Raw genomic sequence first — 27,815 nt, forward strand, 5'->3', positions numbered from 1 at the left:
AGTGGTAGAAGCTCACTCTTGCTAGAGCAAACGAATAAATAGCCTGCATTCTCATTTGGGTGGTTTTTTTTGCTTATTTCCATAAGATTGACCTGTTTGTTTTTGTTAGATCTGGTGGACTAACAGGATCATATTTTATGATTTGCAAGGCTAAGGACTATGGGAATTTAAGCAATATAATACCACCCTTGAGGCCTCTGGGCAACCTTACAGTCTGCCCAAAATGTGTCCTCAGCGAACTTCCATACTCATCAAACTCATCTCCAACTGTCCTCCTTCCACTTCATAGCTCCAACCACAACACAGAATTGCTTACAGTCACAGAGTGAATGGACCATTCCAGTTTGCCCAGAACTGCCTTGTTTTTAGCATTGAAAGCGTTCTACCCGAGGAAAGCACTCAGCTCCGGGTAAAAGGGACAGTTGGTCACTCAATGAGACTCTCCAGCGTGCCCCAGCGTTCTAAGACTTGGCCACTGCAGATGCAGTTCACTCTGCCAGGAATCTTCTTTCTCACTACTGACAGGAAATCAACCTGGTGAACTCCCCTCAACCTGCCAAGCCCCTGCCTGCTCCCAGGCTAAGCCTCTTTGACAACGGTCCACCCTCAGGCCCAAGCAGGTGACCTCGCCCTCCTCCATGCCATGCTCCAGCTCCTATATATCCTTGTACGTATCACGTAGCACAGAGCTGATGTGGTTACACAGCGACTTCCTTGTAGGCAGGTGCTGTATCATGTTCCTCTTTGTGTCTCCTCACGATCATCACCATAGCAAGCCAGTGTTTGTCTGTTTCGTGAATAAATGTACTCATGGCTGATTAAATGGCTTAGCTATTATGTATTTACCTATTTCATATAGTTATAATTATTGATTACTGAACTACTGAATATTAACTATTTATTAATAAGTTAAATTGATCCTTACTAAAAAATCCAAAAGCTCTCGAGTGAGCTGAAGGTGGAGCCTATCCATATGCAGAAGTTGGATGCCTCACAGAAAATACAGTCGTCAACCTAGTTCAGTTACCCAGATTATTTACCTACCTCAATCTGTGTGGTGTTGTCCTGCCCATCGTCCAGTAGCAGGTCTGTGAAGCCTCTGGGCTCTGGGGAGTCTTGGCCCATGCTTGCTCGGTTAGAGTCAGCTGCCTTGAGAGAATCCAAGCTCCTTTTCCACCGGTGGCTGAATGCATGTGTGTCCACTTCCATTTCCTCTTCTGCTTGCGGGAAGACCTGAGCAACTTGGTATTGCCCATCTGTTTGAACAAGAAATAAAATAATGAGTTACCACTTGTTAGGAGTCATACACATGCTAACTAATAGAGCAGAACAATAATTTTGCCCAGTCATGAAGATAGGAAACTAACTCCTAACAGGGAAATCTGTTTAATTGTAATATTTTGAGTTGGGATCAACATCTCTGAGTAGAATGCAATTTTAATACATGCCATAAGTCATGGCAATGGTTAATGTGCAGATCCAGCAGAGTCCCTGAAACAGATGTGCAGCCCTAAAGCAACGCATTTTTATTCTCTCCCCTCCCCGCCCTCCACACACACACTTCATAAACATTCTCTAGTTGTTCTGAGAAAATAAGCTACAATCCAAACAAAGGAATGAAACCTAATGACTCTTAGCACATTTGAAAAAAAAAAAAGTCAGACGTTATTAACTTGTGAGCGTATATTCCTCTCACACAAGTTCTGCTGCCCAGCAAAGAGGTAACAATGTATTTGAATGTGTTAAAAAATATATGGAATGATCGTTGCGTAAACGTACTAACTGCCTTGTAGCTCACCAGTCAGATTTAGTTCATTGCCTACCTCATTTAATAAGTAACACCCTCAGGAGGCATCACAAAGGCTCTTGTTCATTTGTGCAGTTCTCACCTTGGACTCTTGGCAGGGTGGTGAAGGATGACAGTGATAGGCACTTAGAGAAATGGATGGGAAAGCAAAGAGACCAAATCACACAGGTATTTTAAAGCCATCAGCAGGGACTGGCCTTGTTGACCCAGCTCATCCTACTACTACAGGAGGGAAAATAAGATTTAATCATTACTCCCAGTCTTTCATTTCAGTAGGTCAGTAGGAGAAGGTGTATCACAAGTATGGGAAATTCAGTTTCTGACCAAGACGAACAATCTTCTTCCATGCAACTATTACCCAAAGATATGAATTGACAGCCTTTATAACTGGCAGGATACAGGTTCAAAAAGGGCTAAGAGAGCAGTGATTTAATTATAGCTGTGATGTTGTCTTCAATAGGAGAACATTCCAAGAAACGAAATGTATTTAATGTGACTTATAATACCATTGTATCAGCTACTTAGAACTCTAATAACTAAGTTAAGGCTACCACTACTAATCACACACAAATGGTCTAAAATATTTCCCTTTCCGCATCGGGCTCTCTGTTGCTTAGGAGCCTGCTTCTCCCTCTGCCTCTCTCTTTTTCTCTCTGTCTCTCATGAATAAATAAATAAAATCTTAAAAAAAAAAAAAAAAAACGGGCGCCTGGGTAGCTCAGATGGTTGAGCATCTGCCTTCGGCTCAGGTCATGATCCTGGGGTCCTGGGATCGAGTCCCGCATCGGGCTCCCTGTTCCTTGGGAGCCTGCTTCTCCCTTTGCCTCTCTCTCTCTCTCTGTCTCTCATGAATAAATAAATAAAATCTTAAAAAAATAAAAAAATAAAAAATAAATAAAATAAAATATTTCCCTTTCAACTCAGAAAGGTGCTAATAATTCTTCTAGACAAAAAGGATATTCTTTGGTTTCACGATGAACTTAAAAGATCTCTCACTGCTTCATGCCTTGGCAGATACAGCCCAGAGAAAAATACAACCATAGTACTGGTGATCTAGACTTTAACTTGGACTCACAGAATATTAGAGCTTAAATGAACCATGAAGACAGAAATGGCGCAATTCACAGAATTGTTGTAAGGCTGAAAAATCTCATGTACATAAAGGGTTGATCATGTTCCACCCGACACACACCGTAAATGTTCAATAATTATGTGTAATGAGTATTACCATCACTATAGAAAAGTGTTCCTTTTTTAACACTGTTGTCCCACTGGCCGTTGAATGGTGCTGAATAAATGTCTGTTGACTGATTGATGGATAAATGAACTGTTGAAAGTCTCTTTGGAGCAAGAATGATTGGACCAGTCAGAGTTAATGGAAGAAATACGGTACAAGTATTCAAAAGACCAGGGGTGGAATTGTTTGTTAGGTTTCCTGGATACGGGGTCCAACATAATTTACAAAATTCTGTGCTTTGGTTGCCCTGTATTTTAAATGGGAATGAAAATATCTTACCTGCAAAAGCAGACAGCTTTTTCTGAGGATGTGTCAGGCTCTAAGACCTATGATTCTAGGCAAAGCTACATAAAGCAATTTTATTTGCTTTATTTATATATCCTGCCTCATTACCAAAAATATATGAGGCAGCTTACAACAAAAGTAAGCAATAAAGTTTTATAATAATCAGATAAGACCTGCTAGCCCAACAGTTATGTTAACTTTAAAGGTGTGCATTTGTCCTGTACTAAGGGTGGTGACCCTCTGAATACAAATAATCATATCAGAACCACTGAAAATGTATACAGAATTCTTGTTAGAATGTCAATCTAGGTAAGAAATGTAGCCAATAGATTAAATGCTCCTGGATTTAAAAATGGTTTTTAAAAAGAATCACACAAAGGGAACAGCAGAGGTTTGTCATTCCTCTAAAATGTAAATCAGGAAGTCTACCTAAAACTTCAAAGAAGTAATCTTTATTAAAATCTTCAAAACAGAATTTTCAAAACAACTCTTGGTTTCTTAGAAACAGTCCATGCTGTTGGATATTAACTGCCTGATATTAATGTTATTATTATCTTTCCAGAGATTTATAACACAAGACAAAACTATGGTACTTTCTGTGATGCCTGTAGGCCAGTGACGTCACCCAAGCCCTTGCGGTCCCCGCACAGGGCAGGGAGAGACGGAGGAATACGTAACATTGGAGGTGCTATCTGCACAGAAACTCTACTTCTCAACTTCCTTGATCCCCTTTCTCATTTTCCCCCTGCCTTCTTACTCTAGAGAACACATGAAAAGGAGCTTCTAAACTTAAGGGTGATAAAGCCCATATTCTCCACTATTAAATTAATTAGACAAAGAGACCATTAGATTGAGGTCGTTCTGATACCTTAGAAGTGTACACAAGCGAACCAAACCCTAGATCTATAAATGCCTCCAGATTAAGAAATCAAAACCGAAGGATAACCAGTCTCACACAGCCAACTAGGCTTCTCTGAATCAGATAACTCCTTAAGCCAATCAAACAGTTTTCTTGCTTTGCTTCTGCCTTTTTCCCATACAAGTCTCTCCCCTAGCTCCTGTCATTGGAGCCCTTCTGATCATTTCTAGCTCAGAGCTGCCAGAATGAAATTGATCTTTGCTCAGGTAAATTCTTGAAATTTTTTAATATGCCTCAGTTTGTCTTTGAACACCACTTAAGTTGAAATTTGGGATGTTTGATTAATGTGTCAAACTTTTGTTTTCGTCATGAACATTCAAACTAACACTTTAGCAGGATTACTGGGGAAGGTAAATTTCAGACAGGGAGGCCTCCTGTAGAAGACACACATACATGCTTACTCGGGCACTTACGAGGGTAAGTCCCTAGACAGCTATGGGGTTTGGTGGGGATTCCCCCCCGCCTAATTTTTAGCAGTGTTTTATAATTTTTTTTCCTCTCTTGCTTCATGGTCACATTAACAGCAATTATAGCTGTTGATTGGTTTGCTTCCATTACGGACATGCTTGCTCCTCCTAGAATTTGCTACCTTCAACTTTATAAACCTGTCTCTTGATTACTTGCTGGTTCTCATATTTACAAAGAGTAAACAGGATCTAAGGAAGGAACTGAGGGGTTTTTTAGTAAGAAAATTTGTGAGCTTTAGGGCTTGGCTTCTCTGAGTTTTCTTTTGGTTGCTAGTTTAGATCTAATTATTTTTCTCTGGTTATGTTATGAATAATAAGAGGAAACATTCCTATATGCTCATAATTCAGTACTCCATGGTTCATCAAGACTGGAGTATGAAATTGGCTTAGATTTTGATCCCATTTCAGAATGATTTTTAGACAAGATAAAACAAGTCAAGAATGAATGTTTTACAGAAATAAAGACCGAGAAAAACTGGCAAAACCACAGCATGGTTATCTACATTGTAAATTATTCCTATGCACTTCATGTGCTTTCAAACTCATAAAAATATTTTAAATTATTCTTTAAATCACCACCAAAACGAATTACTCAGAAGCAAGCTAAAGGGTTATAAGTAATATAATTTTTCCCTTCCCAGCTGTAGTGAAAACAAAAGCAACAGGAGGGATCTTTGAGTAGTCTGGCTGAACAGATTGTTTGCTTTCTGTCCACTGTATGTTAATTAAACCACTGATGGAAAACTTTCAAAGATAATTTTCTCCAACATATTTTGCTGTAGTTGTTAATCACATAGCTCATGGAAATATTAAATATATCTAAAGACTCCCGTTTGAATATAGTAGAAAGCTTACAGACATATTTCTGTATATATGTAATATATAAATTGTTCTTACACATTCTTGAGATATTTTATTCGATTAAAAGAGCAGATACACTATTACTGAAGAAAGTACTTCATTACATTCCAAATAGAACATTGTTATGAAACCCAATAATGTCTAGTTAATCTGAGAGTAAAAACAAACTCATGTGTATCCTCATATTATTCTTTGCAAACCTTGCAAGTCTCTTTTGTGCCATTATATACTGTAAAATAATTTAAAATAAAAACAAAAAAAAAACTGTGCTGGGCTGGATATGTTCATATTTGTGTCTTATCTGAATGATTTTATTAAAATAGCTTACATTTAACCAATAGTTACATGTTTAACCATTGTTATATGTTGAAACCATCTTTAACAGTATTTCTTGTGTCTTGCATACAAATCATACACACGATACATGCTAAACCACCAAGAAATCTATATAAATTGACATGCATCTTATGTAATTGGGACCCATCTGTATACCTTTTGACAAGCATTTTGGTCTATACTTTACAAGTGAACCAAATCACCCCTGTGAATCCTCTGCAGAAACATTAAGACTGTTCACTGCAAACAGATTTTGCTGGCTAGATTAATCTGAGAATAGATGAGAATAGATGAAATGATCTGGTTGAGGTAGCCTCCTAAATATGGCTTTGCATCCCAATCTATTGTGGAAGTGAAGATGAAATTTTATACAAATGGTTATATCCTTGGTTATGTCCAATAATGAAATGACTACACAGTGGATTTAAGGTTTCGACTGACAGCATCACAGAGTAAGATAGCTACAGAAAAGAAAGCATACAGAGTGTTCTGTTGAGAGATACTAAAGGGTTTCAGTAGGCCTAGATATCACAGTCTTTTTAAACTTCCCACATGATTATTTGAGCCCCATTGTTTGAGAACCACTGATCTGTGCTCTAGTCCCAATGTTGACACATGCCTTAGGGCATGTCCTCATCATCTCTTGCCTCCTATCTGATCTTACTGTCTTCAAACTCTTCCTTCTCCAATCTTTTTTCCATCTGCTACCAGAGATACCTTTCAAAGTTATTTACTCCTCTCTTCTGATTAAAACCTCTAATGGCTCCTTACCACCCATCTCCTTTACCACCTATAAACACTCCATGCTCTTGTTCCAACCACTCTCCCCTCTCTTCGCAACCCCACCCCCATCATGCTCCATGCTCCCATCATGTAGAATTTCTCAATTATCTCTTTACTTGCAATGAATATTGTTATCTTTGCATGGAGGAAAACTCTTTTTCACCTCAGACTCTGGGAAATATCACAATTCCTTAAAGATCTAGCTCAAATATTCTCTTGTTAAATGAAGTTACCCTTTACTCCCCTGGGAGAGCTAGTTGAGGTTTTTATCATAATCCAACACTTCTCTTTACCTAACTCTTTAAACACTCTTCTGCCTATCCCCACTTGAATGTACGATTTTGCAGAAAAGAGTTAACTCAGCAGGCCCTTCGCTAGGTTGGCCCTTGGCTAAGCGTCTGGAAACTTAGATTTAGGGAATGTTCCCGCTATTCTCTAACAGATAAGAGTGGCTCACTATGGCTAAATTGTTTGGGCAAACAATATGGTTTATGCTGAACCTGCCTTCCTTCTGGGAGTCTGGACTCTTGGTACATGCTAGATAGAAGGTGGTTATGTGAACAGCTCCCAGTAAAAACACCGGCCACTGAGTTTCTAACGAACTTCCCTGGTTGATAATATTTTACATGCATCATCACAGCTTGTTGCTGGAAAAATTAAATGTGTCCTATGTGCTCCTGCTGGAGAGGACTCTTGGAAACTTGCCCTAGTTTCTCCCAGACATTGCCCCAACTGTCTTTTCTCTTTGTGGATTTTGGTTTGTATCTTTTTGCTGTAATAAATCATAGCCATGAGCACAACTATATGCTGAGTCGTCTGAGTCCTCCTAGCATATCACCAAAACTGGGGCTGGCCTAGGAAGACTCCTGATACACAGAGATCAGAGACTCTATCTTATTTACATCTTTGTCCCATCATTATAAGCATGGGCATTGACATATAGTAGTATCTAAAATCTTCTGAATAACAAATGAATGAGTAAGTGAATGAATCATTGACCAAGTTGCTGCTCATCTGAGACATAGTCTTAAAAGATTATGTGTGTAATCTCTTATCTAACTTCTTAAGATTTTAACCACCTTCCTGAGTAGCCAGATAAAAGGGTGGAAGAAAGGGAAAACAAATCTACAACAGCTTTTATTTATCTGACATGAGTTTGACTCAAAAATAGCTCACTGGCCAGTTGGGTGATGTTCAGCAACACTTATGGTTGCAGTTTATCATCTTGGTTCTTTTTGGTTAATGAGGTCCATAAGAAATTCAACACATGTCTTTGAAGAATGCAGGCATGGCCCAGTGAGATTGAAAAGTTATCAAGTAGATGAAACAAGGAAATTTTAAGTTAAAATAGGTGGAGAATTACTCTACAAGTTTGAAGCATTAATAGTTTTCTAATTTTACTATTAAATAAAATAATCAAACTTTTAAATTTTATACAGAAAGATGGAATCCTATGGAAAATCTTCTTAGCTTTACGAACAATCATGAATGAGATTTAAGACAAGTTTAAGGTAGTGCCACATATTTACTAAAGTATTAAAAATAAATACAAAGAATAAAACTTTGTTAACAGTTATAAAAGAGGTGTTTATGCATGGATTATGAATTCATAATAATCATACTAATATTGATAATAAAAACTAAACTAAATTTGGGGTTAATTAAATATGATGCACTGTTCTAAACATCTGCATACATTAATGTATTTGGCATGTACTATTATTAAATTGTCTTACATAAGAGAAAATCTATGCATTATGAGGTGGTAAGTGATAGACTAGGAAAGTAACCAGAGCTGGATCCAGAGGCTTGGTAGATATCTGCCTCTGATTAATCTTTTTTGGGGGTCAATAGCTATCTGTCACAAACCTTGATGACATGTCACAAAGAAACAATCTAAAAGGGAAAAAATAAATTAGACAAAATGTGCTATTGAAAATAGCAAAAATCTGGAAAAAAATCTAGCATGTGAAAGCAAAAAAGGAATACAATAGCCCATCAAATTGACTGCCAATGAGAGGAAATGAAACAATGCTAATGTACAAACAGAGCAGAAAGTAACAGCACATTAATATTGATTATATTTTTATTATATCTTGAAAGAATGGGAAGTACTTGAAAATAAATCATTGACTTTTTTTGTTGAGGATTTTCTGTTAACTGCCTAATAGAAATTTGAAAGAAAAACTGAATTCCTTCAAGTAGATTTCACATGTTTTACTGGGATGATAGCCTCCTGTCTCATAATAAAAAAGATGATTATCAAAGAACTCAGACCATCTGCTGATTTTTCAGATAAATCAGTCAGATTTAGAGAATAAACTCATCTCCATATGAACATGTCTACAGGTTATAATAATCTACAAATAATCTATAAAGAGAGGAAATAGCATTTAATTAAATCTGAGAATCTATCGTTTAATAAGGTGTGTGAGATCTTCTGTAGAAAAGATTGTGTGAACCCAGAATCCACATGGAAATTTTAGGTATGCTATCTGTAAAATGAAAGGGGGCAGTTTTATAGACTTTATGGTCCCTCCAGCTATAAAAGTCTATCATTTACATATTTTAGGCTATTTGGAATCCTATTAAATATTCAACATTTATTTTCAGGTTTACTATTTAATTTGTGAAAATTCAAATATTATGAGACTTTAGAGTCTCCATAGCACAGCAAAAAGTAAAGCTATTTGGTAAGAATATCTTAACACTTCTATTTATCATTAGCTATCCTAAACTACCCTTGCTGCCTGTATTCAGAATGCCTGTGTGTTTTTTTTAAGTTTTTATTTACATTCTAGTTAGTTAACATATAGTGTAATATTGGTTTCAGGAGTAGAATTTAGTGACTCATCACTTACATATAACACCCAGTGCTCCAGAATGGGTGATTTCAAAATAAGGTCTCTGCATTAAAAGCTAAGCCCCAATGCATGAAAAGTATAACTCTGCCTGCCAAGGGAGATGGACAATTCTGTAAACAAGGACTAGTCATGGCCAATAGCTTCTCTGAAAAAAAAGTTGAATCTTTTGAGCCAGACCAAGCCAGATGGAATCAATTGGCATAATGGTACCCAGTGTCAAACATTATGTCCAAATGCCTAGGGCCGAAATCACTGAGGGTCTTCTATTAAATTATAGCTGCCAGATGTCTGATAAACTCAGTCTCATGCATATTGTCATCAGACCATATTCAGTTTGTGGGGTCAGACTCCATAATGGCCCAATGTTAAGCCCAGGCTGACTTAGCCAATGACCACAGATGACAGCCAATATATTCATTTCTATCAGACTGTTTTATAAATTTTATCTGATTTAAATCAAATCATACCATTATCAGAATGGCCCCAAATTTCTATAGGTTAAATGCCCTCTAGAGATTTGTATGGACTTGGACAAGTGGTCAATGACACCTGCAGTTTCCTCATCACAAAATTATCTTTATTGTTTATGGGTTTTTTTTTAAGTTATAGCCCTAAGGTTATAAATATAAGGTTACTCTGGGCCTGCATTTTTATTAAAAGATGACTTTAGTTAGTGTAAAGCATTCCCTAGTCTTAGACTCAAACCCAGCAGTATTTTTCTGAACTTTGACTAACTGTTCATAAAGTTCAACCTGAACAAATCAACAGATTAACTGCTCCTCCATTCCTTACTTGCCCCCAAATAATGAGCAATGCTTTCCATACACTCCAACGACTAAAGAATAAACTTATATCTGAGCTTAGCCCTAAGGTGTGGTCTGTTCCCATTAGCTAGCCAGATATTAGTTGTTAAATGTTGAATACCATTCCTAGATAAAAATGAAAAGTACAACCACAAAATCTATACTTTTGAGTTCCCTGCTTTGTGCTAGGGTTGAAAATATAGGGTAAACAAAATACAGTCTTAAGATATTGAACTTTGAGGCTCAGTCATTACATGAAACACACAAACACAATAGAAAGCCATTTAAAAATGTCAGGCAGGGGCGCCTGGGTGGCTCAGTCATTAAGCGTCTGCCTTCCGCTCAGGTCATGATCCCAGGGTCCTGGGATCAAGCCCTGCATCGGGCTCCCTGCTCGGCGGGAAGCCTGCTTCTCCCTCTCCCACTCCCCCTGCTTATGTTCCCTCTCTCGCTGTGTCTCTCTCTGTCAAATAAATAAAATCTTAAAATATATATATATATTTATAAAATATATATATATATATAAAATAAAAATGTCAGGCAGGAAAGTAAAAAGTCCTATTTTAGTTTTATATAAATTTAAAAGACCAGCAGAAGAAACATCAATAGCACCTATCAAGATTAATGTTATGTGCACTTCTATTCAGTTTTTTGATCTACAAAATGGCAGTCATGTATGGTTTACTTGAATATATACAAATATATCTAACCTAATAAACTTTTTAAAGATTAGTCCTCAATTTAAAAAAAAAGGACAAATGTCATAAGTAGATAACTCACAGCAAAGAAAATATAAATACTAATAAATATGTTAAAGTATTTCACATTATAAAAAGTCAGAGAAATTCAGCATAATTCTTTCATATATTAAGTTCACAAAGATTTATTGTAAAACCGTACTTGTTGGTGTTTTTTTTTTTTAAAGATTTTATTTATTTATTAGAGAGTGAGCGAGAGAGAAACAGCATGAGAAGGGAGAGGGTTAGAGGGAGAAGCAGGCTCCCCGCCGAGCCGGGAGCCCAATGCGGAACTTGATCCCAGGACTCCAGGATCATGACCTGAGCCGAAGGCAGTCGCTTAACCAACTGAGCCACCCAGGCGCCCTTGTTGGTTTTTGATAGAGAATTTTTTTGAAGCAAGTATTGTACTCTCTAATATTGGTAGGTAGATTCAAATTTTAATAAAAATTTCATATTGGCAAATTTACAATCTGTAGCAAGGATTTGATACTGTGGAAATATTCTGACATGCACAAAAAGATTTATGAGTAAGTATAAAAAACTATAATATGATTTGAACAAACTAGGAAAAACATACATATATACAAATACACAAAAGCAAAAAAGGAGAAAGAAATACATTATAGTATTATCAGTGCTTTTTTCTATGTTACACAGGATGGAAGCAGCTAGGGTTTTTTGATTTGTTCTCATGGCATATCTTTATTTTATACATCTTCTACAATGTTTTACTTCTTTTTAAAAGATTTTTTTATTTATTTTGAGAGAGAGAGAATTCAGGCACACTTGAGTGGGGATGGGGTAGAGAGGAGGGAGAGGGGGACTCCCCGCTGAGGGCAGAGCCCAACACAGGGCTCAATCTCACAACCCTGAGATCATGATCTGAGCTGAAATCAAGAGTCAGACGCTTAACTGACTGAGCCACCCAGGTGCCCCAAAGCTGTTTTGTTTTGTTTGTTTATTATTTATTTATTTTTAAGTAGGCTCCACACCCAGCGTGGATCCCAACATGGGGCTTGAACTCAGAACCCTGATCGATCGATACCTGAGCTGATATCAAGAGTCAGATGCTTAACCGACTGAGCCATCCAGGGACCCCAACAATGTTTCACTTCTATAGTGAGGGGGGAAAAAAACACCTAAGTCTCTACTTTCTGATGTTCAAATCCAAATATTCTGACTTGGTGAAGTTTTCCATCACCACCAACATATAATTTTCCTAGGGAGAGTTATTTTAAAATGATCTCATAGAACTTTACTCAAACCTACTGCAGTGTTTTTCTCATAATTATTGATTTAATGCCATTTCTGTACAAACGGCCATAAGCTTGTCCAGGAGAGTTTGTGCTCCTTTCTGTTACTCTAATAAATGTTCACTAAAACTGCCCAGGGTGTCCAGTCTGTTTGTCCCCCTGGGACACGTCATGACATGGTTGGGGTGGTGACCTGGTGTTTTCTATCATGACAGTTCTTAAAATAATCTCACTTTTCTGCTTAAATTCTTAGCCTTGAATACTTAGGTATGTTGGGTCATTTCTTTCAAGATCTAGAAGCATCCCCGCCAATTTCTATGAAATTTCCTATACTTTTCTAACCTCTTTTTCTATATATGAACTTCATCAAATAAAATATGAGTGTTACAACACTCTAACTCCAAAATCTTTTAAAATGTTTAGATAGATTAATACAGTAAGAAAAAAGAATTTTTCTATTTGTTCTATTTATCACATTTGATTCATAAATTTAATGAAATATACCTTCATACTACCGTAGAACCACAAAGCAATGGGCAAAACTACATAGCGTTGATATCTCCAAATAACTTTACAGAAAAGTTCTTTCTTTTTTTTTTTTAAGATTTATTTATTTACTTGACAGAGAGAGACACAGCGAGAGAGGGAACACAAGTGGGGGGGTGGAAGAGGGAGAAGCAGGCTTCCCGTGCAGCGGGGCAGAAAAGTTCTTTCAAAAAAAGTCACAGGAAAAAGATTTATGCTTCTGAATATCAAAGGCATTGTGAAGTAAGGATTCATAAATATTAGTTACAGCATAAACCATATAATTCGTAAACAAAACTGATACTTTGTTATTTATGCTTAAATATGGAATACTTTATATACAAAGATGTCATTTCCTTCATTAAGTAGTTTTTGAATATTTACTAGCTGATGACTTACATAATTCATCCATTTACCCAGGTCCCCTTATGATTAACTCAAACTAGTATTAGGGGTGAAATAACTTGAGATAGAAAAAAATATATTCCAAACAGCCTCTATCACAAGAATGGGAACCTTTAAGCCAAAAATTGAGAAAATGATGGGAAATAGAAAGTTTGAACATTAGTATACTTTTTTTTATGTTATGTTGATCACCATACATTACATCATTAGTTTTTGATGTAATGTTCCATGATTAATTGTTTGCGTATAACACCCAGTGCTCCATGCAGAATGTGTCCTCTTTAATACCCCTCACCAGGCTAACCCATCCTCCCACCCCCCTCCCCTCTAGAACCCTCAGTTTGTTTTAGTTAAGAAGTTTTGGTCTTTCACAAACCGTATCATACTTTTTTTTTTTTTTAAGATTTTATTTCTTTATTTGACAGAAAGAGATACAGCATGAGAGGGAACAGAAGCAGGTGGAGTGGGAGAGGGAAAAACAGGCTTCCCGCTGAGCAGAGAGCCCGATGTGGGGCTCGATCCCAGGACCCTGGGATCATGACCTGAGCCAAAGGTAGATGCTTAATGACTGAGCCACCCAGGCGCCCCGCTTAAGGACTGAGCCACCCAGGCACCCCTGTATCATTCCTCTAATACTATATTTTACTCCACTGAATTTGACAAGATTTTTTTCACTTTTGTTTGAAAAACAGACACACTTAAATTTAAATTTCAACTGCCATTTATTCAAATGGCAGTTTTAAAATAAAGTTCTCAAGAATTTCTAAAATGTTATGAATGTCTGGATTTAGTCATTACTTTCCTAAATAACATTCCCTAATTAAATTGTGTGATTGCATATATTTATGCTGATTATGCAATTTAACTAACATTGTAAATAAACCACAATCAACAAAATTACATTAAAAAGGAAAGTAAGACAGTGAAAACTGTACTAAAATTAGACTTAAATTTCTGTGCTATATTCCTAAAATATACAAACCACAGTTGAGGATTAAGCTACCAAAGTGAGATAGAATCCACAGTAACCTTTCAATCCCTTAGAGATTAGCAGCACTCTGAGACTTTTAGAATCCAGTCTTTCCTTGAATTTACCTTTTAGTAAATGCTTCTTTTACCCATACAAACAAATCGCAGATAAACTGCAAAGGTCTCTGCTTTAAGTACTTGCTACAATATACATTTATGTAAAACCTCCCTTCTACCAGTGTGCTGACTTTAGTACATAACCCAGAAAAAAATCTGAATTTTATAAGATAATTAAAAATCTAAAACTTCCAGGGGCGCCTGGCTCAGTTGGTTAAGCATCTGCCTTCGGCTCAGGTCATGATTCCAGGGTCCTGGGATGGAGCCCTGCATCGGGCTCCCTGCCTCCTTCTGCCCCTCCCCCCAGCTTGTGCTCTCTCTCTTTCTCTCTCTCTCTCTCTCGCTCTCTCAAATAAATAAATAAAATCTTTAAAAAAATGAAAACTTTCATTATTGGGCAACTCCTCCTTGCCAGAGTACTACCAAAAATTATATTGTATATCTTCACTAGTGCTCAGAACAATACTAAGGTAAGAATTCTTTACTTACAAATAAGCGATATCTGAAAACATGGATTTAAGAAAACTTGTTCCAGTTTAAAAAAATCCATAAATGATAAACTTTACACAATTTCGTTATAGTATCTCCCCATTTTACAAAAAAAAATCATTATTCATATAAAAGGGTGAATAACCCGAAGGGCTTTAAAATATTATTAAACTAAAATATTACCTTTCATCTAATATGAAAAATTAAATCATTAAAGAGAAAACAGGAGAAAACTTAAAATACCTATTATTCTGTTCTAGGTGTAGGAGGCAGGGTTATCACCTTAGTGAATACCCTTCCTGGTGATATTTCTCTGCATGTCTCCTCATGTCTTTGTCCAAAAATTGTGCGCCTAAATGTGCATAGCTTATTTATTTCAGCACCATACACAAATATTTTTCCATGTTATTGGCTATATACTATATTTCATTAACAGTTAATGCCTACATAAACTAATCCTCAACTGTTGAACTTTCAAGTTGATAGTAAAGCCTACATTTCTGTGAGCAGCCTCACTTCTTTTTCAGGAACAATTTCTGAAAGGGGGATTTGTACTCTGTTGCACTCAGACTGTTACCAGTTTACACACTCACCAGCACGACATGAAGATGGGTATCCCGTTTTTTTCTTTTTGAGAGACAGAGAAAGAGAGAGAGAGTGCGCACATGCATGCATGGGGTGGGGAGGGGCAGAGGGAGAGGGAGAGAATCTTAAGTGAGCTTAATGCTCAGCAGGGAGTCCAATGTGGGGGGCGTGCTGTATCTAAAACCCCGAGATCATAACCTGAGTCTAAATCAAGATTTGGACGTTTAATGGACTGAGACACCCAGGGGCCCCATGGTTTTCTATATTTTTCTTTTTAGCATATACCATTGGGAAACATACTCCGTAAGTGGAGAAACAAGCGTCTTCCCTTGAGAGGCCCTTTGTTAGAACATTATACTGTTGTTCTCTCCTGCTGCTGTTGAAAAAATATGCACCTCTGTCAGACTGTGCCAATTATATCATAATAGCCTAGTGAATTTTCTGGTGAAATTGTCTTACCTACAGAAAGAAGTGTGCCATTCATTTATCCCTCACTGGGAGTTTTTGTTTAACAGGCAAAATCCTTATTAAAGGACACATCAAATATTTTCTTTGATCCATTTTATCATCTATATTGGACTATGGGATAAAATAATAGCACGTTACCTTTTGTACAGTAAGTTTTGAAACTTCATGAACATTTTTATAAATTCTACATTCTGTTAAGCATATCCTAGACATTTTTTTATTTAATCATTTGTACTCAGAGTAAGCCATAGTAAACTGGATTTATATTCACAGACATCTAAATATGGCATTAATAAGCCAAAACTAATTTGAAAATTTGTTAATATAAATATTTTACACCTTTATCAAAAGGGCTAAAAATAGGGGCGCCTGGGTGGCTCAGTCGGTTGAGCATCTGCCTTTGGCTCAGGTCATGATCCCAACATCCTGGGGTTGAGCCCCGCATCAGGCTCCCTGCTCAGTGGAGAGCCTGCTTCTCCCTCTCCCTCTGCCTGCTTCTCTGCCTACTTGTGCTCTCTCTCTTTCTGTCAAATAAATAAAATCTTTTTAAAAAAAGGGCTAAAAATATTGGCTCAGAAATAGCAATCCTAAAAGCAATACAACACTTGACTTTAGCACTGAACAGGGAGAATATTAACATATTTTATCCTTTCCAAATTATATAATTTTGAGATGATGTCACATACTAAATTTTTCCTTTTTAATATCTCTGTCGTATGGGTTAAAGTACGCTAGTCCTAAAATCCACTCTAAGGTAAATATTCATTTTTGACACTTCAGATATGGCATTACACATTATTTCAGTCAATTCTCATGTGTTATAGGTAACAGTAGTAGAATTATTTGATTTTGAGAGGAAAATTTAGCTTTGACTTCTATAATTTACAAATGGTTAAGGAGAAAAAAGTATGAATGATGGCACAAATGACAAAAGTGGACAAAATATTAACATTTCGAATTTGGTTAAAAGATATGCAAGACTTATTTGCATTATTCTTGAATCGTTTCTTAAATTAAAATTATTTCCAAATAAAAAGCAACCCCCTCAAACTCATGCCTTTATAGCAATGTTCATAGCAATATTACATTAGCCAAAAGGCAGAAATAATCCAAATATGTATCAGCTGAGTAGATAGATTATATATATATATACATATATACATATATATATACACGAATATATACAATGAACTATTATTTAGCCATAAAAAGGAATGAAAATTTGATAATCTGATATATGTTACAAAATGGATGAACCTTGAAGATAGTATGCTAAGTGAAATAAGCCTGACATAAAAGGTCAAATAGTGTATGATTCTACATATTTGAGGTACCTAGAGTAATCAAATTTATAGAGACAGAAAGTAGAGTACAAGTTACCAGAGACTGGAAGGAGAAAGTTCTTTAATGAGCACAGAACTTCATTTAGGAAAATAAAAATGTTCTGGTGACAGACAGTGGTGAAGGTTGTGTGGCGGAACATTGAGAATGTACTTAGTACCACTAAATTGTATAATTAAAAATGGTTGAAATGGTAAATTTTATGTTATGTATATTTTACCACATAAAAAAGTGACACCCCCAAATAGACCCATTGCTTAGATTTGCTCCTTTTGCTGTATTCTTATTATTTGTATATAATTATATTTGTACCTCAGAAGACTATATTCGATATATTTTTATACTTTAACTTCACAGAATAGAATCTGGTACATGCCAAGCCTATATTTACTATTTCAATGAATGAATGGACAGGATTCATAAAAAAATAGTAGGAAATTGTTGGTTAATCCAGGGGAGGGTCCGAATTCTTACAAATTATTGGAATTTCATATCAGGTATTCTCAATTCTGTCTTTCCTTAGTTACCAATTAGACTTGCAACACTGTTCTAAAACATTATCTCTACAATTCTAACAAATGGAGAGTAAGCTCATATAGTAGATAACCCCCCAAATAGCAGTTATATAAATGGTGACTTGGGTTCCAAACCAAGGACAAAAGCAATAAACTTATTCATCATTAATAAAGGCCATGAGAAGAAAAAGTGTAATTATTTGGTGATGGAAGTCTAAATTTTAAACAAAACAGAGTAGGGGGAATAGGATATAAAATGAAAGTTACAATTCTGACTTCTTCCCCCTATTTTCTGTTAACAAAAAATGAAAATAAATAAAAATAATATACCATAAAAACCCAGAGTCAACCTACAGTAAATAAGGATGGCACATTCACCTTAATATTTAAATTTCAATCAAACTGGGGCACCTAGGTGGCTCAGTTGGTTAGGCATCTGCCTTCAGCTCGGGTCATGATCCCGGGGTCCTGGGATGGAGTCCCATGTTGGGTTCCCTGCTCAGCGGGGAGTCTGCTTCTGCCTCTGGCTCTGCCCCTTCCCCCCTTGTGCTCCCACTCTCTCTCTCTCAAATAAATAAAACCTTAAAAAAATAAAAAAAATAAATTTCAATCAAACTGAATCCAAAAATGCATTCATGATACCCTGGACACCAAAAGGAAGGAAGAAACTACGATACTAAAGGTATTAAGTTGGCATAAAAATATGGTTTGGGAGGTGGGATACACACCACATGGAAAGCCAGATAAGCCTTCTGACAAACTACAAAAGGAAAAAAAGAAAGCAAAGAGGTTTTCCTTGAAGGTATTTTGAAGAATGGTGGCAAAGTTGTGTAAAAATAATCTGGGGAATTGGTTAAAGTGGAGAGAACTGCTTTCAGAGGTAGAGCAGTTGATCTGACATGTGGTTATTTATTCTGTGAAGGTGTGACCTGCTGCAGTCTGCTGCATATCTGGGTTTAAGACCATCTTTCTATGCTCTCTAGCCAAAGGTCTTAACTTTAGCTGTCCTTCCACTCCATATGGAAACCGTTGTAATGGCTTTACTCCATTTATAGTTCAATCAATATAAACCTAAGAATGGTAGCACTTGAAAAGAGAAAATTGAGAAAGAGAGATATCTATAAAATATATATATATATATTTTTTCACTTTCAACCACTTCCCACTTCAAAAATTGCTGATAACTAGCCATGAGCACTTCCAATGTTCATAGACAGAAATCACGATTTGACTTGAACTGCAGTCTCACTCAAACATAACACTCCTGCATGTTTACTAGAATAAATTAATGCACACTAACATGTTTTTATTCTACACAGATATTTTCTTCCACATTTCCCAGAGGAAAAGAAAAATGCTCAGAGGTGAACTTTCGAGTAAATTACTTATAAAGAACGACATGTGAATAAAGAGAAGAAAACAGATCAGCTTGTTCTTGTTTTAACTTTACATAATGTCTCACATCTCACAACACACTGCTCTAGAGTGAAGTGTTTTAACCTGCCTTTTGTTATGAATTACTTGGCTGGATAACAGACAGGCAGTCTGGGATTATTTTTTTAAAGCCATCAATATCCTTCAATGCTATTTAGAATGCCAAGAGAAGGCTTTCTTCCTTTCTCACTTATCAATCAAATACTTCATGAAGTTTAATTAAAATTAAGTCAAAAATATTCTCTGTGTTTGTATAAACCTTAAATTTGTTAACCTGTTAATGGATTTTCAAAAATACCTGTTTATTAAACTGATTTAATTTTCTATTTATATGTAAATTTCTATTTCTAAGCTTAAATTCAGGTCTGTACTAAGAATGCTAATCCCACTTCTACCATATTTAAACTCATCGTGGGTATAATTAGAAAGATTTTGTACCAGCCTTATTATCAATATCAGATGGTTAAAACATTTCAAAGCACTCTGCAAAATGCCTATCTAGGTTCTTGTTTGATGAAGAAAAAAAGTAGTTTCTCCTCAATTAATTGTATATGCTTTCATTCATTCATTCATTTATTCAACATCAGATCATGTTATCTTATAGCTTCAAACTATCCCAAGGCTTTCAAGTGGTATGTAGAATCAGCAGCCAGAACAGAGGCCCAGGCAAGAATGAACATCCTACTGGAAAACTGGAAGGGGAACCTATGTGTCTGGAGTGGAGGGAGTCTAGGCAGAGTGGAGAGAGATGAGGCTGAGGAGTAAGCCTTGCAGAGCTTAAGGAAGCTGGATTTTACTCAGAGAGTTAGAAAGCCATTGGAAAGGTTTAACTAGGAAAGAGCATGATATGACACGTTTTTAAAAGATCACCTCCACTATTCTCTTCAGAGTGGATGATGAGGAAAAAAAATTAGTAATTAGGCTGACAGATGACTAATAATTTAAATGTCCAGGGTCATTAATTTCCCATTTCACATATTTAATAAGACACATGAAATATTTGACTGTAAATTTTCCACATGTAACATCATCAGTAATATCTCTATGTGAAAATAGGAAAACAACCAATCTCCACTGTAATTCACTTCAATAACCTTCACTATAGTAAAATATACAGTTGACTCTTGAACAATATGGGTCTGAACTGCATGGGTCCACTTTTATGTGGATTTTTTACAGTATAGTATTGTAAATGTATCTTCCTTATGATTTTCTTAACATTTTCTTCTCTCTTGCTTACTTTTATTGTAAGAATACAGTATATAATACGTGTAACATACAAAATAAGTGTTAATTATTCTCAATAAGGCTTCTGGTGAACAAGAAGCTATTGGAAGTTAAGTATTGGGAGAGTCAAAAGCAATTTGGGGATTTTTGACTGTAAGGGTTGTTAGTGCCCCAAATCCCCACATTGTTCAAGGGTCAACTGTACATTTAAATTCCTTGCATGAAGGTGTGGCATGGAGAAACAAAAATAACCTGATTTGTTCAGTCCCCATCTTTTTTTGTTTAATATTCCAATAGGTAGAGAACAATATAATTTTAGCTTAAATTAAAAGCAAAGACAAGAAATTTAGAGTGGGTTATTGTCCATAAGCATATCAGAGGACGTTTACATTTGTACTAGAAGTCTAACCAAAGATGGTTTTCTATGTATTCATTGCCCTAATAACTTAGGAATGCAAATAGTTATGAAGTTGGTTTCCTGGACAGATAATAGATCTTCCCAATTCTAGAAGATGCTCAATAAATCTTTATGGAGTGAATGAATAAACAACATCATCTCAGGAGAAAAAAAAAAGGTGGATGCATAATTTCGTTTTATGAGAATAAATATGAAAGGGGAAATTACAGGTAGCTGTTACAAAACCAAAAGGCCTATAAGTTGAACTTTCATAAAATTTCTACATTTATCCTAAAGTTAATAGCAAAAACCCACCCAGGCTAGCTTCTCAAACTTCAGAATGCAATAGAATCACATATTATTCCTGAAGATTCCTCAAACCTGATGCCTTCACAAAGATCCTGGGGGATTCTGAGGCAGGTAGATCAGAGAACCATACTTGGAAAAACAGTGCTGTCAGTAAAACCCTGAGGAATTCTGTTTCTTCTGTGTCTCTGGACTTAAAGGTCATATGTTTATACTTGTGGGGCCCCTTCCAAAGTTATGTGTGGAATATGAAGGAAAACATAAAGTAGTCTGTGGAAATTAGTTCTAATTTTATTTTGAAATGGAATATTCTTGTTCAAATATTTGGAACCTTGTTTTAATTCCTTATCTACCTACAACACTTTGAAAAGTGCTTTCTAAACTACTTCTCCTTTATTTTTCACAATAGCCCTTGAATTATGTAAGGCACCATCACTGCTCCCATTTTATAAGTGAAGAAATTCAATCGCAAGTAGGTACGGTATATTGTCAGAAGTTCCACTGCTAGTCATTAGCTGGCTGACACCTGGGCCTGGGTCTTCAGGAGTCAGGTTAATTTTCTGCTCCCATATTAAGGCTAACTGGGCTGTTTAGGGTCATTATCCTATTCACTGTCATGCCAATATTCATTCTTTTCATTCGTATCCCCACCTCAAGACCAGACCTTCTACTGTGGTGTCCGTATACCTAACAACCAGCAGTGGTGAGCCTTGAGATAGGGGTACATAACAGAAATTAGGGATAATGGGGACCTGAATTATTTTTGGAACTTGAATTATACTCATATGAATCTCGAAATAGTACCTTCTACTCTTTCTTGCCTGATACTTTGTCCATCCATAAGAATATGCAGTCTTCAGTTTGTTTCCTGAGATTAAGAATTCCTCATATCAGTGAGGTCATATGATACATGTCTTTCTCTGATGACTTATTTCGCTTATTTCGCTCAGCATAATACCCTCCAGTTCCATCCACATCGTTGCAAATGGCAAGATTTCATTCCTCAAACTGAGGGTTCTAGAGGGGGTGGGGGTGGGGGGGATGGGTTAACCTGGTGATGGGTATTAAGGAGGGCATGTTCTGCATGGAGCACTGGGTGTTATATGCAAACAATGAATCATGGAACACTACATCAAAAACTAATGATGTAATGTATGGTGATTAACATAACAATAAAAAAGACAAAAAAAGAAAATCTTCAAAAAAATATGAACAATAATAAAAGTCACTCTAAGAAATTGCTTTTCTAAAAAAAAAAAAAGAATATGCAGTCTTATGGCAAATTGCTGGACCCACAACAGTGACAAATTTGTGCTACTTTTTAAACCTATAATTGAAGGCTGTCTTTTATATCATGAATATTGGGATTACTTATTGGAGTGATGGGCAAACAAGGTACTCAAGAAAATCTAGAATTCTGTTTCTCAAACAGGCACACAATTCACCTGGGGGAGTTTAAAATGCAGATCTTGACTCTGTCCAAGATGGGGCCTGAGATTCTGCCACTGGTCCATGGAGCATATTTTGAACAACAAGGCTCTGGAGAACTAGATTAAACCCAGGACTCCAAAAAAATAATAGGAATCAAAGGAGAACCTGTATAGGGGTAGGAGGCTAAAAGAAATAGAGCTGCATAAATATTTTAATCCACTGGGTATTAGCTGTCTTTGGGATTGCCTAAAAGGGTAGGTTTTACATCAGAAAGACTTAATGTCTTTGCCCTGTCCAGGGGCCAATTCCTCCACCCAGTTCTGACCTCCAAAAAAGTCAAGCGGTCATTTAGCCTCCAAAAACAAAACAATGATGAAGAACATTAGAAAGCCACACATACCAGTGCAGGCACATTTATGCAGTTGGAGAAAATTTTTTCCTCTCTTGTTCTTCACAAGATAAATAGTGTGTTGACTTTCTGGTTTGGCTAGATTCATTTAGAAAAAGGAATGGAACTCAACAATTACCCACCGCAGGCTGGATTGCTATTGAATCTACTACCGATATTCATATCAAGTGATTTACTCAGTGATGAGTAAAGATTTGAAATTTTCTCATTATTGATTAAGTGAGGGATGAAGTGGGAGAGATGTGTTGCATAGAAGAGAGTTTATATCATTAAATGCAATATAAATAATTCTAGATGTAAAAATATGATAAAGCACATCCAAATGGAATAGAAAATCATGTGCTGACATGAACTTTTTGTAATAATACATTTAAGTCTTAGCTGACTCACTATTCAGAGAGATAAATTGATTTGCAGGTCTACTGTTCTTTGTTCAATAGCATGGATAATAAGAATATTGTATAATGATTCAATATCCCCTCAACAATATGAATGATGTCCATGTGGAATGAAGTTTACATAGTTTCTTTCCTTACAATCCTTTGTGTTGCCTCCACCAACACTAAAAAAGAAGCTAATTTTTATTGCTTTTTTTTAAAATGTAAAAACCCGCTACTAGATGCTGAATAGGCACCTCAAAAAAAAAAAAAAAAAAAAAAACCCACAAAAATAAAAAAAAACAAGATGTCCTTCAGGAGGTGAATGGATAAGTGGTAATATATTCAGATGATGGAATATTGTTCAGCTCTAAAATGAAATGAGCTATCAAGCCCTGATAAGACAAGGAGAAAACTTAAATGCATATTACTAAGTAAATGAAGCCAGTCTGCAAAGGCTGCATAGCGTGATTCCTGCTATTTAACATTCTTGAAAAGGCAAAACTATGGAGACAGCAAAAGGATCAGTAGTTGCCAGGCGTTAGAGGATGGGGAGGGATAAATAGGCAGAACACAGGGGATTTTTAGGGCAGTGCAATTACTCTGTTTGATACTATAGTGATAGATACATGTCATTATATATTTGTCCAGGGCCACAGGATTACAATACCAACAGTGAATCTTAATATAAACTATGGACATTGGGTGATAATGATGTATCGATGTAGGTTTATCAATTTTAACAAATGTATCACTCTGGTGGGGGAGGTTGTCAGTAGGGTAGGTTATCCATGTTTGGGGGCAAGAATATATAGGAAATCTCTGTGATGAGGGCGCCTGGCTGACTCAGTCAGTGGAGCATGTGACTCTTGGCCTCAGGGTCCTGAGTTCGAGTCCCACCTTGGGTGTAGAGATACTTAAAAATAAAAAAGAAGAGGAAATCTCTGTGCCTTATACTCAATTTTTCTGTGATCTTAAAAACGTTCTAAAAAATAAAGCCTATTTTTTTAAAATGTCTTTCTGTTATTAGTAAAAAATTTAGCTAGTGACCAATTTTTTCATTTTTAAATGATATAAGAAGTGTGTTTCCAATCCTATATAAACACAGATTAATTCTGCCCCCCTAACATGGGAGCAAAACATAAAATAAAATTAGAAAAGGATGACTGTTGCTTGTATTACTGGATTGTGTTGCAAAGAGCAGTGTGTCCTTTAGCTAAAATAAGGAATCTGTGGTATTCACGAAGAAAAGCGTTTATGGGTGATGATTGAACCAGCATACTGCGATACTGCCCTTGTAAATGGCTAACAGAATGGAGGGATGATTGTGAATGTATCTACTATAAACCAGTCACAAACGACCAATCAGGGACTTCAAGATTAAAATTAGTCATGTGAAATATCATTATTTCTTCAGAAAAAGACTCTGAAATATTACCTTAGATGACTCCCTGATTTTTTTTTAAATATTTTATTTTTATTTATTTGAGAGAGAGAGAATGAGAGACAGAGAGCATGAGAAGGAGGAAGGTCAGAGGGAGAAGCAGACTCCCTGCCGAGCAGGGAGCCCGATGCGGGACTCGATCCGGGGACTCCAGGATCATGACCTGAGCCGAAGGCAGTCGCTTAACCAACTGAGCCACCCAGGCACCCCCGACTCCCTGATTTTAAGAAGATTTTACAAAAATGAGTTATAGAAAAATGAATGCATTTACTCTTTTGGGGGAGAAGTCTGTCATTTGTACCATAAGTCAAACTGCAGGATCTTCTGCAGAGGTAGGAGTGGAGAATACCATGTATTTCGGACTCCATAACACCACTCCAATATCTGTTTTACTCTGTCAAGAGCTGCAGGTGCTTTCACATGCATTTTTTCACCTAACTGACAGAGCTCAGGAGTTTATGGACGGTTAATTATTACAGGAGGGTTTTACCATGAGTCAAGGCTTGGGTTTCATCTCCAGAAAAGCCTGAAGAGCAACTCTGAACTCTTTCACTCTGCTGTGGGTACTTACCATCAATGTCATGCTAATTTGAAACAATCCATTACTTTATGGATCGCATAATACCAAATTTTGTGTTTACATGGATAGATGCCACATACACTGAGGTGGCTATAAACCGGCAAAAAGATGTTTGTTCAGTTAGTCACCAGGGAGAAATGAAGTTGACACCCACCAGTTATTCCATGAAACCCCACCTCAACTGATTAGGTTATGCAAAGATGCTTCCAGATTCTGGGTAAGTTTACTGAGAGAAGAGATTTAACACTAGCATGAGTCCCAGATTTCTCCTATTAGAGCTCTCTGAAACATCAGTTTTAGAATAATTTCACCTATTAAATTAACTCCAACTGAATGAGGTTTAAGTTTCAACTGCATCTCAAATTACATAAATTGACAAATGGAAAAAAGTGTGCACCACAGACTAATGTATCAGGACTCGTATCTCTTCCCTCTCGCCATCAGTTCATCTGTAAATGTCTATGCCAACTACCTCATTTTTGAGGCCTACATTGTGAAACAAGGATTGGAAAAGGCAAACACTAAATTGTTCAAAATACACTGCCTCTTCAATAAACTAAAAAAAAAGTTTAAAATTCAACTTAAAACACACACACCTAAACATACGGCACTACTGGGAATCTTTGATTGAAGGTCAGTCACATTATATTTCAGTAACTGAGAAACATCTGAGAATCAGAGATGGCACAGTATTCTTGCTTACACTTCATATAATGTTCATTACCATCAAAATCATTAGGTATCCTTCCTCCCTATTAAAATCAGCAAAATAAAACTGATTATTTTCCTCAGAAGCTTTAGAATTTAAGCTTTAATAAGTAAATCAAAAGCGACTCAAAATGATAAGTACAACAAATTTCATAAAACCAGATGTTATGAACTGAACGTTTGTGTCCCTCTCAAATTCATATGTTAAAGCCCCAACTGCTGGTGTGGCTATATCTGGAGCCTCTAAGGAAGTAGTTAAGGTTAAATAAGGTCATCACGGTAGGGGCCCATCCTACCCTGGGTAGGGTTAGTGTCCTTATAAGAAGAGAGATCAGTGGAAAGGCCACATGAGGACATAGTAAGAAGGTGGCTGTCTACCAACCAGGAACAGAGCTCTCACCAGAATCTGAATTTGCCAGCAATGTGATCATGGTCTTCTAGCCTCCAGGACTGTGAGAAAATAAGTTTCCATTGTTTCAGCCTTTACGTCTGTGGTATTTTGTTATAGCAGTCTGAACAGACTAAGACACCAGACTTGCAAACAAATGTAACCCATCCTGTACTGTGTGTTTAGCTATTAATTTGTTTCTGTGAGGCATACAGACAGTATAAGGTTCATCTCAAGTATTTAACTTGCTAAAATATGTCAGTACCTATCACCTTCAACTAGATATAACCACTACAAAGATCCATTCATTTAAGCATAAAATAGATATAAAATAAAACACATTTTGTTATTAAAAATGCAAAGACCGGCCATCAAATTGACATTCAGTCTCATCTCTTGCGTGCCTTGTGTGTCTACTGTTTAGCAAAATCTAATTGAAATAAAAAGCTTGAGGCACTACAAAAATCATCAAAGAGAATTTGAATAACACTTTAGATACATTGATATTACTTCACATAAATCGAGCACATATGACTTACCAAGAAGAGGAAACATTTTTTAAGAGAGATTTTCAGTGATAAAGATTTGATTGGAAAGTGAACCAACTGTCAAGCTCCTAGATCAATCTGGATTGTCTAGGCTTAGTCATTTCTCCATTGTGAACATGCCAGGGGCAAGTTTATTTTAGGAGGTGGTAAGAGGCAGCTCATACTGTCACATCTTTAGGAACTTAACTAACCCCTTGTTGTAAGGCAATCTGGATAAGTGATACGTTCAGAGAATCTAAACTAGGGAGGAAAATAAAATCTCTAGTAACTCAAGGTGATAATTTGAAGAACTTGCTTAAAGAGTACTGCTGAAATGGAAGAAGTATAGTTTATTCAAGTTGGCTCAGATTGTTTTGAAACTATTTATTGAGTATGTGCCAAATATTGAACTAGGCTCAGGAAATACAAAAATTGGCATTAAACAGAGGTATCACAAAATTGGTTTTACTATTCACCTTCCTTGTTTCTATGGGAGCATTTGTTAAAATGTTATGGAAGAAGGAGGAGGAGGAGCAGGAGGAGGAAGAGAAGCAGCAGCAATGGAGGAAGAAAAAGAAGAAAAGAATAAGGAGGAGGAGAGGAAGAAGGAAGGAGGACAGGAAGGGAAGGAGGAAGACAAGGGGAAGGGGGAGAGGAAAGGGAAGGAGAAGAGGAAGAGGAGGAGGAAAGAAAAGAAGAGCAAAAGAAAAAAAGTCCCATAGCTGATAGAGTTTAGGAAGGTTTGGTTAAACTGAGTTAAATATATTACAACACTTGTATTCAATGGTATGTTAAAGTGCACCAAGAATCTCCAGCTC

At 36.5% G+C, this 27,815-nt stretch overlaps 1 protein-coding gene across 1 annotated transcript in view; it reads right to left on the bottom strand.

The window, feature by feature from the left end:
* PLXDC2 (plexin domain containing 2) overlaps nucleotides 1–27,815 on the bottom strand; it is a 459,765-nt gene that overhangs the window by 292,502 nt on the left and 139,448 nt on the right. Inside the window, exon 3 of the mRNA XM_035021516.1 lies at nucleotides 1,045–1,256. Within this exon, the coding sequence (XP_034877407.1) occupies nucleotides 1,045–1,256 (212 nt within the window). The remainder of the gene's footprint in view (nucleotides 1–1,044; nucleotides 1,257–27,815) is intronic.

This window comes from Mirounga leonina, unplaced genomic scaffold, assembly GCF_011800145.1.
Source record: "Mirounga leonina isolate KUSES-001 unplaced genomic scaffold, KU_Mleo_1.0 Mir_175, whole genome shotgun sequence".
Taxonomy (NCBI): Eukaryota; Metazoa; Chordata; class Mammalia; order Carnivora; family Phocidae; genus Mirounga; species Mirounga leonina.